The following is a 12,814-nucleotide window of genomic DNA, read 5'->3' on the forward strand; positions in this document are numbered from 1 at the left end:
CAACGGAACAAGCCCTGATGGAAAAGGACTCATCAGCAACCGAACAAGCCCTGATGGAAAAGGACTCATCAGTAACGGAACAAGCCCTGATGGAAAAGGACTGTGTTCCATTATCTGAAGTAGGCTTTAAAAGGTGGATGATAAGAAACTTCTGGGAGTTAAAGGAACTTGTTCTAACCCAATGTAAAGAAACTAAGAACTTGGAAAACAGGTTAGATGAAATGTTGAAAAGAATAGACAATATAGAGAGGAATACAAATGAACTTATGGAATTGAAAAATACAACACGAGAACTTAGTGAAATATGTACAAGCTTAAACAGCCGAATGGATCAAGCAGAAGAAAGGGTATCAGAGGTCGAAGATCAACTTAATGAAACAAAACAACAAGACAAGAATAGAGAAAAAAGGATAAAAAGGAATGAGCAAAGTCTCCAAGCAATATGGGACTATGTGAAAAGACCTAATATACGCTTGATTGGTGTACCTGAATGTGATGTAGAGAATGAATTCAAGCTGGAAAATACTCTCCAGGACATTTCCTAATTTAGCAAAGCAGGACACTATTCAACCCCAGGCAATACAGAGAACACCACAAAGATATTCCTCAAGAAGACCAACCCCAAGGCACATAATCGTCAGATTCACCAAGATCGAAACGAAGGAGAAAATATTAAGGGCAGCCAGAGAGAAAGATCAAGTTACCCATAAAGGTAAGCCTATTAGGCTTACAGCAGATCTCTCAACGGAAACCCTACAAGCTAGAAGAGAGTGGGGGCCAATATTCAATATACTTAATCAACAGAACTTTCAGCCCAGAATTTCATATCCTGCCAATTTAAGCTTTACATTTGAAGGAAAAATAAAATTTTTTAGGAACAAGCAAGTACTCAGAGATTTTATTACCACCAGGCCTGCTTTACAAGAACTTCTAAAAGAAGCACTATACACAGAAAGGAACAACCAGTATGACCCTTTCTAAAAATACACCAAAAAGTAAAGAGCATTAACATAAAGAAGAATTTTTATCAATGAAAGGACAAAATAGCCAGTTAATATCAAACGGCAGCAACCCTAAATTTAAATCGACCAAATCTCCCAATCAAAAGATACAGACAAAATCTAACGGTATATCCAAAGATATACATAGACTCAAAGTAAAGGGTTGGAAAAAAAAACATACCAACCAAATGGAGAGCAAAAATAAATAAATAAAAAGCAGGAGTTGCAATTTTCACATTTGACAAAATAGATTTCAAAGCTACAAGGATAAAAGGATTAATGTAATAATAAGAGATCTTAACACCCAGATACATAAGACCCATAATGAGATATAGATTCAACGAGACAGAAAATTGATAACGATATCCGGGACTGGAACTAAGATCCAGAACAAATAAACTCAATAGAGCTCTCCATTTTAAACACACAAAATATACATTATCCACAAAATCTAACGATATATCTAAAGATATACAAAGACTCAAAACAAGGGGATGGAAAAAAACTCACCAACCAAATGGAGAGCAAAAATAAATAAATAAAAAGCAGGAGTTGCAATTCTCACACTTAATAAAATAGATTTCAAAGCTACAAGGATGCAAGGGTAAAAGGATTAATGCAACAATAAGAGATCTTAACACCCAGATACATAAGACACATAATGAGATTTAGATTCAACGAGACAACAAATTGATAACGATATCCAGGACTTGAACTCAGAGTCAGAACAAATAAACACAATAGAGGTCTCCATTTTAAACACATAAAATATGCATTAACCACTTTAAACACTCAAAATATTGATCGGCCATTATTGAAACCCATTTTAGGAATGAAGTAATATTCCTTTTTCCCTCTTTTTCTTTTTTTCCCCTTCTTCTTCTCTTTTTCCCTCAAAAAAAAAAAAAAAAAATTTTTTTTGTATTTTTAATAGAGACTGGGTTTCACCATGTTGACCAGGATGGTCTCGATCTGTTGACCTCGTGATCCACCCGCCTCAGCCTCCCAAAGTGCTGGGGATTACAGGCATGAGCCACCACGCCCGGCTGAAATCTGATCTATTTTCTTAGGATTAGTTAAATGATACTGGTTGAGGAAAAAGCACAACATTGGGAAACAAAATATTACCACCAGAACTGTAAGTGTTTTCAGTTATTTTTTCCAAAAAAAAAAAAAAAAAAGAAACAGAAATACTATCTTTAATATATGCGCTTTAAAGCAATTATAGGATCTTTATATGTATTAAATAACATTGCTTATTAATATACAAAATACTCCTGAAAAAAATTTTAATTTTTTTTATGGTTTATTACCTCAGTTAACAATGTGATAGAATATGTTTTATTAACCGGTTAGACAGAGCCTGATATATTTGCTTAATTTAATTAAGTTTGTGTTTTCATCAAGGTACACTGAATAGTTCCTTCTCTTCAAGTGGTCTCACGTCTGAAACATGGCTACAGATTGGCTGGGAAGTATTGTGTCCATCAATTGTGGAGATAGCTTGGGTGTCTATCAGGGAAGAGTGTCAGCTGTGGATCAGGTCAGCCAGACCATCTCCCTCACCCGGCCTTTCCATAATGGAGTGAAGTGTCTTGTTCCAGAAGTCACCTTCAGGTGAGCGTGCTGACTGATTCTTCTAAATCCAACCTGGTAGTCTGTGGATGTTGAACCTAGATCTGATTGCCGATATTCTCTTGCATGTGGCTGCTTTTAAGTAGAGTCTTGCTAAGTGTGAGATTTTGGCAGTCTTAGATCTTACAGTCTACCTGCTGTTCCCAGCAGGGACTTTGTACTGTAATTAGCTCCCAGCCAGTGTTTCTTTTTTTTTAAATAAAGATGGGGGTTTCACCATGATGGCCAGGCTGGTCTTGAACTCCTGACCTCAAGTGATCCACGCACGTTGGCCTCCCAAAGTGCTAGGATTACAGGCCTGAGCCACCGCGCCCAGCCTAGTGTTTCTTATCCAGTGATTCTTATCTGTTCTCAGCCAATGATTCTTATCTTTGTTAAGCATGCAGTATTATGTAAATATGTCAAATCAGAATAACCTTTTTCTTTTATGGTTTTAGATGTTCTTTCTTGGTTTTGTATTTGTTTTCTCAATCTAAGGTCCTTATTGATTTTATTCCCATGCATAAATGTTTGTCTCTTTGTAGGTTCGTATTATGATTTATCCCCAGAAGCAGTTTGTAGCAAGTAGCTAAAGTCTTTCGTTATTGAAAAGTCTTTTTCTTAGTATTTACCAACAGATCTGAAATTCACTTATTTCTTCACATTCCTCTTTTCACCAGTTTGGCAGATAGCCTTCCATTCTTCTGTACAAATAAAAAAAAAATAGGCTGTCAGGCAAGAGCTTCCTTGGTTTTCTGAGCAATTCCCTTCCTACACATACCAGCATATATATTGCTTACCTGCTCTGCACTCTCTTCAGACGTTACCCGTCTGTTCAGGGCTGCCCTATGCTTGGAGGCTATCCCTTTCTACCTCCTTTGAGACCTTGCTCCATCTCTTCTGTGTTTTCCATTTCAACCTTTATGTTGCTTTGCTCCTTTTTTTTTTTTCTTTTCTTTCTTTCCTTTCCTTTCTTTCTTTCAACAGAGTCTTGGTGTTGCCCAGGCTGGAGTGCAGTGGTGTGATCTTGGCTTACTGCAACCCCCGTTACTGGATTTCAAGCAATTCTCCTGCCTCAGCCTCCCAACCAAGTGCCACCATGCCCAACTAATTTTTGTATTTTAGTAGAGATGGGGTTTCACCGTGTTGGCCAGGCTGGTCGTGAACTCCTGGCCTCAAGTGATCTGCCTACCTCAGCCTCCCAAAGTGCTGGGATTATAGGTATGGGCCACCACAGCTTGCCTGTACTGCTTATTTCCTGATGCTCATTCCTTGGACTCCCCTGTATTAAAAACAACTCTCTCCTCAAGACCTTGCATTTGTCACTAGGGATTGTCATGTTGTTCCCCTTCCCTTTAACTCATAATCCTTGTCAGAGCCAAATAGTCTGCTTTCACTATCTTTTGTGGCTTCATTCTCTAGACCCTCCTTACCCTACTGTTATTTTTTTTTCTAACCTTATCATCTTGCTGAATTACCTTTTGCCAAGGTTACAAATAAGCTAATGGCCAAATTCACTGACAGTATCTCAATCCCAGTCTCATTCGAAGGCTCCCTGTTGGGTGCATTGGCTTATGCCTGTAATCCTAGCACTTTGGGAGGCCAAGGCAGGAGAATCACTTGAGGCCAGGATTTCAAAACTGACTGGTCAACATAGTGAGACCCCATCTCCACAAAAGAAAAATTTTAAAAATTAGCTGGGCGTGGTGGCATGTGCCTGTATAATCCTAGCTACTCCTGAGGCTGAGACAGGAGGATCACTTGAGCCTAGGAGTTGGAGGCTGCAGTGAGCCACGATAGCACCACTGCACTCTAGCATGGGTGACAGAACAAGACAGTCTCTAAAATAATAAAATGCTCCCTAACTTTTTTTTTTTTTTGAGACGGAATCTTGCTCTGTCGCCAGGCTGGAGTGCAGTGGCGCAATCTCAGCTCACTGCAACCTCCGCCTCTTGGGTTTAAGCGATTCTTCCGCCTCAGCCTCCCGAGCACTAGGTATTGTCAGGTGCGTACCACCACACCCGGCTAATTTTTGTATTTTTAGTAGAGACGGGGTTTCATCATGGCAAGGATGGTCTCGATCTCTTGACCTTGTGATCCTCCCGCCTCCGCCTCCCAAAGTGCTGGGATTACAGGCGTGAGCGCTCCCTAACTTTTAAAGTACCGTTTTTGAGTTTCTCTGTCACCTCTTTGGATTTTCTTTTTGTGTGTTTTACATATTCCTCTCTTCCTCCACTTTTTTGTTGTTGTTGTTTTATGTTCATTTTCTTCCACTCAACTCTTAAGATTGAACTACTCAGGGTTTATTATCTGTGGTTCTTTTCTCAGCTTTTATTCTCTAGACAATCTCATGTGTTCATTATACATTAATGAGACCTCACATCTTTGATTTAGACCCATTATGAGCCAAACACCTTGTCTGCTGGTCATTTCCTTTGGATATCCCACAAGATACCTTAAATTTAAGATTTTTGGAGCTAGTCTCATTATGTTTTCCTGTCGATTCCATTTTCCAAGGACATACCCATTATTTATGACTAATACGATCTTTCCCTCAGGTTAGAAACTTAGGAGTCATAATAAACTCTTCTTTTTCTTCAATCCTTGTGTTCAGTTGCCAGAATTCTATGGATTTGAAATGTCTCTTGATCCCTTCTCCCTTCTGCCTTTGCATTAGCACTTGCTTGGTTCATCCCCTCTTATTTCTTGCCTGGTCTTCTAACTGGTACCATTGCCTCTTGTTTCTTCTTCTTCCCTATAGCCACCAGGAAAATCCCTCGTGACCGTGTTGTGGTCCCTGGTTACCTCTGCAGCCTTACTTCCTCATGGCCTTCCACAGGCATCCTTCCCTTTAGGCTCACCATAACATTTGCAGTTCTTCACGTGGGCCATATTTTCTACATGTCCTCAGTCTCTGATTCCCTGCCTCAGATGCCTTTCTCCCTATTCTTTGCTTAGCCACTCATTCCCCCTGCCCCGGCCAGACTTAACTTAAGTATTGCATTCATCTCCACCAGACTAACTTAAATATTCTGCTTTTAGGCTCTCTAGTCTCCTGTGTACACCTCTGTCATAACATTTAACACTTAAAATTTTTTTGTGTCTTTTTTATTTGAGACAGAGTCTCATTTTGTTACCAAGGCTGGAGTGCAATGGTGTGCTCTCTGCTCACTGCAACCTCTGCCTCCCAGGGCAAAGTAATTCTCATGCCTCAGCCTCCTGGGTAGCTGGGATTACAGTTGCACACCACCACACCCAGCTAATCGTTTCTATTTTTAGTAGAGATGGGGTTTCACCATGTTGACCAGGCTGGTCTTGAACTCCTGGCCTCAAGTAATACTCCTGCCTTGACTTCCCAAAGTGCTGGGATTACAGGCATCAACCTTCATGCCCAGCCCATTTAAGACTTTTGATTGACTCCACAACCAGACTGAGTTCCTATGGGCGCATAGGGTTTTCATCTCTGTATTACCAGATCAAAATAGTTTCCAGTGCAGGGCTTACCATATAGTAAGTGTTTTATATATATGCCTGTTGAATGAGCAAGAGAGTGAATGAATGAAGGAAAGCCACTAAACATTGTGGGACTATAAGATTAATATAGTTTTGTTATTAGGAATAGCTTTGTTTTAAAGGCCAGCATTGTGTCAGTTGGATAGCTGGTGGCTGAGCCCTGTGCTTAAGCACACAACCCCCTTTGCTAGACTCCGATAACTCATTAAAATGCAGACCTGCAAAGGGGTAGCTGTTTGCTAATGATCCCAGTTTCATCATTCTTATCACTATTATAATTTTGAGACTTGGACTCTTTTGTGTATTTCAGGGCAGGTGACATTACGGAGTTAAAAATTCTGGAGATACCAGGACCTGGAGACAACCAACATTTTGGAGACCTTCATCAGACAGAATTAGGCCCCTCTGGTGTTGGCTGCCAAGTGGGCATCAATCAGAATGGCACAGGCAAGTTGGTCAAGAAGCCAGCGTCTTCCAGCAGTGCCCCTCAGAATATCCCTAAGAGAACAGATGTGAAGAGCCAAGATGCTGCCGTTTCCCCCCAGCAGCAACAGTGCTCAAAGAGCTACGTCGACAGGCACATGGAATCCTTGAGTCAATCCAAAAGTTTCCGTCGTCGACACAACTCCTGTAAGTAGGACCAAGTTGATATTTCTTCTCAATCTGGCCTCAGGGCTATAAGCTATAAACACTGCTGCTCTTTAAACCAACCCTTTATTACTCCAGTACAATGGATGCTGGCTAAGCTTCACAAAAATACAACGTGGTGCTCTCTTCCTCCAGGCCTAGTTCTTCAAGATGGTAAGGGAAGGGAAATAAGCTGTTAGAAATGCACATGAGCTTGCTGCCCTCTCTTACCACTTCCTTCAGGAAAAGTCTGCCCAGAGTTTACTGAGACTGACAGCAATGTTTTAAATCCAGTAACTATTGGGCGTGGTGGCTCACACCTATAATTTCAGCTGCTTGAGAGGTTGAGGCAGGAAGATTTTTTGAGCCCAGGAGTTCAAGACTAGTCTGGGCAAAATAGCAAGATTTCCTGTTCAAGAAAGAAAAAGAAAAAAAGCAAAACTTAAATCCCATAACTGATGTTGGTAGTAGTGTCTGAGTTGAACCTGCATGTGGGCTGTTCCAGAGGATTCTTGTTCCAGAGCTTGTGGTGTGACACCTGGCCAACATTTTAAGTTTTGGAGATGCCTGATTCAAGTGAATAAACAGCTAAATTTAAAAAAAAAAAAATTTTTTTTTTTTTTTTTGAGATGGAGTGTTGCTCTATTGCCCAGGCTCGAGTGTGGTGGCACAATATTGGCTCACTGCACCCTCCACCTCTCAGATGCAAGCGATTCTCCTGTGTCAGCCTCCCGAGGAGCTGGGATTATAGGCATGTGCTGCCATGCCCAGCTAATTTTTTTTTTTTTTTTTTTCTTGAAATGGAGTTTTGTTCTTGTTGCCCAGGCTGGAGTGCAATGGTGTGATCTCGGCTCACTGCAACCTCTGCCTCCCAGGTTCAGGTGATTCTCCTGTCTCAGCCTCCTGAGTAGTGGGGATTACAGGCATGTGTCACCATGCCCGGCTAATTTTGTGTTTTTAGTAGAGTTGGGGTTTCTCCATGTTGGTCAGGCTGGTCTTGAACTCCTGACCTCAGGTGATCCGCTGCCCTTGGCCTCCCAAAGTGCTGTGATTATAGGCATGAGCCACCGTGCCTGGCCGCCTGGCTAATTTTTGTATTTTTAGTAGAGATGGAGTTTTGCCATGTTTCCCAGGCTGGTCTCAAACTCCTGACCTCAAGTGATCCATCTGCCTTGGCCTCCCAAAGTGCTGGGATTAGAGGCATGAGCCACTGCACCTGGTCTAAAAAAAAATGTTTTAATTTATTTCAAGGTAGTTTCCTTTGGTGCATATGAAACAAGGATCTGAAATGACAGCGTTTGCAAATGTGAGACTGAAATTCAATTGTGACTTCTGTGTCCTTAGAAAAACTGTAAAATGCTTGGATAGAAAATGATTTTTTCCATTTAGACGGAACCTTCTCTATTTACTTTATTTATTTATTTTTGAGATAGAGTCTTGCTTTGTCACTCAGGCTGGAGTGCAATGATCACAGCTCACTGCAGCCTTGAAGGGGGCTCAAGCGATCCTCCCAGCTCAGCCTCCTGAGTAGCTGGGACTACAGGTTTGTGCCACTATGCTTGACTAGTTTTTTTATTTTAGTAGAGACAAGGTCTCACTATGTTGCCCCGTGTGAAAATCTTTTCTTCTTTACCAGACATTGTTGGTTTGTTAGAAGTTCAAATAGGCAGTTTATAATCTTCCATGCACTTGGAGATGACCCTTATTGGCAATTCACATTATTTTTTCCTACATATTTTCCCCCTATTATTAACATCTTACATTGATATGGTACATTTGTTACAATTAATGAACCAATGTTGATGCATTTTCATTAAACAAAGTCCACATTTTATTTTTTATTTATTTATTTTTTTATTGCATTTTAGGTTTTGGGGTACATGTGCAGAACATGCAAGCTAGTTGCATAGGTACACACGTGGCAGTGTGTTTTGCTGCCTTCCTCCCCTTCACCCACATTTGGCATTTCTCACCATGCTATCCCTCCCCAGCTCCCCCTCCCCACTGTCCCTCCCCATTCCCCCCAATAGACCCCAGTGTGTAGTGCTGCCCTCCCTGTGTCCATGTGTTCTCATTGTTCATCACCCGCCTATGAGTGAGAATATGCGGTATTTCATTTTCTGTTCTTGTGTCAGTTTGCTGAGAATGATGTTCTCCAGATTCATCCATGTCCCTACAAAGGACACGAACTCATCATTTTTGATTGCTGCATAATATTCCATGGTGTATATGTGCCACATTTTCCCAGTCCAGTTTATCATCGATGGGCATTTGGGTTGGTTCCAGGTCTTTGCTATTGTAAACAGTGCTGCAATGAACATTCATGTGCATGTGTCCTTATAGTAGAACGATTTATAGTCCTTTGGATATATACCCAGTAATGGGATTGCTGGGTCAAATGGAATTTCTATTTCTAGGTCCTTGAGGAATCGCCACACTGTCTTCCACAATGGTTGAACTAATTTACACTCCCACTAACAGTGTAAAAGTGTTTCTATTTCTCCACATCCTCTCCAGCATCTGTTGTCTCCAGATTTTTTAATGATCGCCATTCTAACTGGCGTGAGATGGTATCTCAATGTGGTTTTGATTTGCATCTAATGACCAGTGATGATGAGCATTTTTTCATATATTTGTTGGCCTCATGTATGTCTTCTTTTGTAAAGTGTCTTTTCATATCCTTTGCCCATTTTTGAATGGGCTTGTTTGTTTTTTTCTTGTAAATCTGTTTTAGTTCTTTGTAATTCTGGATATCAGCCCTTTGTCAGATGGGTAAACTGCAAACATTTTTTCCCGTTCTTTTGGTTGCCGATTCACTCTAGTGACTGTTTCTTTTGCTGTGCAGAAGCTGTGGAGTTTGATTAGGTCCCATTTGTCTATTTTGGCTTTTGTTGCCAGTTCTTTCGGTGTTTTGGTCATGAAATCCTTACCTACTCCTATGTCCTGAATGGTTTTGCCTAGATTTTCTTCTAGGGTTTTTATGGTGCCGGGTCTTATGTTTAATTCTTTAATCCATCTGGAGTTAATTTTAGTGTAAGGTGTCAGGAAGGTGTCTGCACATGGCTAGCCAGTTTTCCCAACACCATTTATTAAACAGGGAGTCCTTTCCCCATTGCTTGTTTTTGTCAGGTTTATCAAAGATTGTATGGTTGTAGATATGTTGTGTTGCCTGCGATGCCTCTGTTCTGTTCCATTGGTCTCTATCTCTGTTTTGGTACCAGTACCATGCTGTTTTGATTACTATAGCCTTGTAGTATAGTTTGAAGTCCAGTAGTGTGATGCCTCCTGCTGTGTTCTTTTTGCTTAGAATTGACTTGGCTATGCGGGCTCTCTTTTGGTTTCATATGAAGCTCAAGGTGGTTTTTTCCAGTTCTGTGAAGAAAGTCAATGGTAGCTTGATGGGGAAAGCGTTGAGTCTGTAAATTACTTTGGGCAGTATGGCCATTTTCACAATATTGATTCTTCCTAACCATGAACATGGAATGTTTCTCCATCTGTTTGTGTCCTCTCTTCTTTCGTTGAGCAGTGGTGTGTAGTTTTCCTTGAAGAGGTCCTTTACCTTCCCTGTTAGTTGTATTCCTAGGTATTTTATTCTCTTTGTAGCAATTGTGAATGGCAGTTCATTCTTGATTTGGCTCTCTTAAAGTCTGTTATTGGTGTATAGGAATGCTTGTGATTTTTGCACATTGATTTTATATCCTGAGACTGCTCAAGTTGCTTATCAGTTTCAGGAGTTTTTGGGCTGAGACGATAGGGTCTTCTAGATACACTATCATGTCGTCTACAAATAGAGACAATTTGACTTCCTCCTTTCCTATTTGAATACCCTTTATTTCTTTTTCTTGCCTGATTGCTGTGGCTAGAACTTCCAGTACTATATTGAATAGGAGTGGTGAGAGAGGGCATCCTTGTCTAGTGCCGGATTTCAAAGGGAATGCTTCCAGTTTTTGCCCATTCAGTATGATATTGGCTGTTGGTTTGTCGTAAATAGCTTTTGTTATTTTGAGATACGTTCCATCAATACCGAGTTTATTGAGGGTTTTTAGCATAAAGGGCTGTTGAATTTTATCAAAGGCCTTCTCTGCATCAATCGAGATAATTATGTGGTTTTTGTTTTTGGTTCTGTTTATGTGGTGAATTACGTTTATAGACTTGTGTATGTTGAACCAGCCTCATATCCCCGGGATGAATCCTACTTGATCATGATGGATAAGCTTTTTGATGTGCTGTTGCAATCGGCTTGCCAGTATTTTATTGAAGATTTTTGCATCTATGTTCATCATGGATATTGGCCTGAAATTTTCTTTTCTTGTTGAGTCTCTGCCGGGTTTTGGTATCAGGATGATGTTGGTCTCATAAAATGATTTGGGAAGGATTCCCTCTTTTTGGATTATTTGGAATAGTTTCAGAAGGAATAGTACCAGCTCCTCTTTGTGTGTCTGGTAGAATTCGGCTGTGAACCCATCTGGACCTGGGCTTTTTTTGTGTGGTAGGCTCTTAATTGCTGCCTCAACTTCAGACCTTGTTATTGGTCTATTCATAGTTTCGGCTTCCTCCTGGTTTAGGCTTGGGAGGACACAAGTGTCCAGGAATTTATCCATTTCTTCCAGGTTTACTAGTTTATGTGCATAGAGTTGTTTGTAATATTCTCTGATGATGGTTTGAATTTCTGTGGAATCTGTGGTGATTTCCCCTTTATCGTTTTTTATTGCATCTATTTGGTTATTCTCTCTTTTCTTTTTTATCAGTCTGGCTAGTGGTCTGTCTATTTTGTTGATCTTTTCAAAAAACCAGCTCTTGGATTTATTGATTTTTTGAAGGGTTTTTTATGTCTCTATCTCCTTCAGTTCTGCTCTGATCTTAGTTATTTCTTGTCTTCTGCTAGGTTTTGAGTTTTTTTGATCTTGCTTTTCTAGCTCTTTCAATTTTGACGATAGAGTGTCAATTTTGGATCTCTCCACTCTTCTCATGTGGGCACTTATTGCTATATATTTTCCTCTAGAGACTGCTTTAAATGTGTCCCACATATTCTGGTATGTTGTGTCTTTGTTCTCGTTGGTTTCGAAGGACTTCTTTATTTCTGCCTTCATTTCATTGTTTATCCAATCAACATTCAAGAGCCAGTTCAGTTTCCATGAAGCTGTGCGGTTCTGAGTTAGTTTCTGAATTCTGAGTTCTAACTTGATTGCACTGTGGTCTGAGAGACTGTTTGTTATGATTTCAGTGGTTTTGCATTTGCTGAGGAGTGCTTTACTTCCAATTATGTGGTCAATTTTAGAGCAGGTGTGATGTGGTGCTGAGAAGAATGTATATTCTGTGGATTTGGAGTGGAGAGTTCTGTAAATGTCTATCAGGTTTGCTTGTTCCAGGTGTCAGTTAAAGCCCTGGATATCCTTGTTAATTTTCTGTCTGGTTGATCTATGTAATATTGACAGTGGAGTGTTAAAGTCTCCCACTATTATTGTGTGGGAGTCTAAGTCTCTTTGTAAGTTGTTAAGAACTTGCCTTATATATCTGGGTGCTCCTGTATTGGGTCCATATATATTTAGGATCGTTAGCTCTTCTTGTTGTATCGATCCTTTTACCATTATGTAATGTCCTTCTTTGTCTCTTTCGATCTTTGTTGGTTTAAAGTCTATTTTATCAGAGAGGAGAATTGCAACTCCTGCTTTTTTTGCTCTCCATTTGCTTGGTAAATCTTCTTCCATCCCTTTCTTTTGAGCCTCTGTATCCAAAGTCCATATTTTATTCAGATGGCCTTGGTTTTTACCTGATGTCCTTGTTCCAGGATCCTGTCGGCATATCACATCACATTTGGTAGTCACGTTTCTGCTTGGCTCTGACAGTTTCTCAGACCTCCCTTGTTTTTGATGACCTAGGTATTTTGTAAAATGTCCCTCAATTGATATTTGATGTTTTTCTCAATTATTAGACTGGGGTTATATGTTTGGAGGGTGGAAGACAACAGAGGTAAAGTACCATTTTTATCACTTTGTGTCAAGTGTATATTATCACCATGGTTTATAAGTTCTGATGTTCACTTTGATCAGCTGGCTGAA

The 12,814-nt window shown here is 40.2% G+C and overlaps 1 protein-coding gene across 9 annotated transcripts in view; it reads left to right on the forward strand.

The window, feature by feature from the left end:
- EDC3 (enhancer of mRNA decapping 3) overlaps positions 1-12,814 on the forward strand; it is a 67,643-nt gene that overhangs the window by 21,733 nt on the left and 33,096 nt on the right. For 5 of the 9 annotated variants that reach the window (XM_078333685.1, XM_017976762.5, XM_009005249.5 and 2 more), the window contains 2 exons: positions 2,409-2,618; positions 6,439-6,758. In XM_078333685.1, coding sequence (XP_078189811.1) covers positions 2,455-2,618; positions 6,439-6,758 — 484 coding nt within the window. In that variant the 5' untranslated portion in view covers positions 2,409-2,454. Of the gene's footprint in view, positions 1-1,935; positions 2,140-2,408; positions 2,619-6,438; positions 6,759-12,814 lie in introns of all 9 variants that reach the window. The other 4 variants (XM_035261849.3, XM_035261851.3, XM_078333682.1 and 1 more) reach the window with 1 other exon arrangement.

This window comes from Callithrix jacchus, chromosome 8, assembly GCF_049354715.1.
Source record: "Callithrix jacchus isolate 240 chromosome 8, calJac240_pri, whole genome shotgun sequence".
Lineage (NCBI taxonomy): Eukaryota > Metazoa > Chordata > Mammalia > Primates > Cebidae > Callithrix > Callithrix jacchus.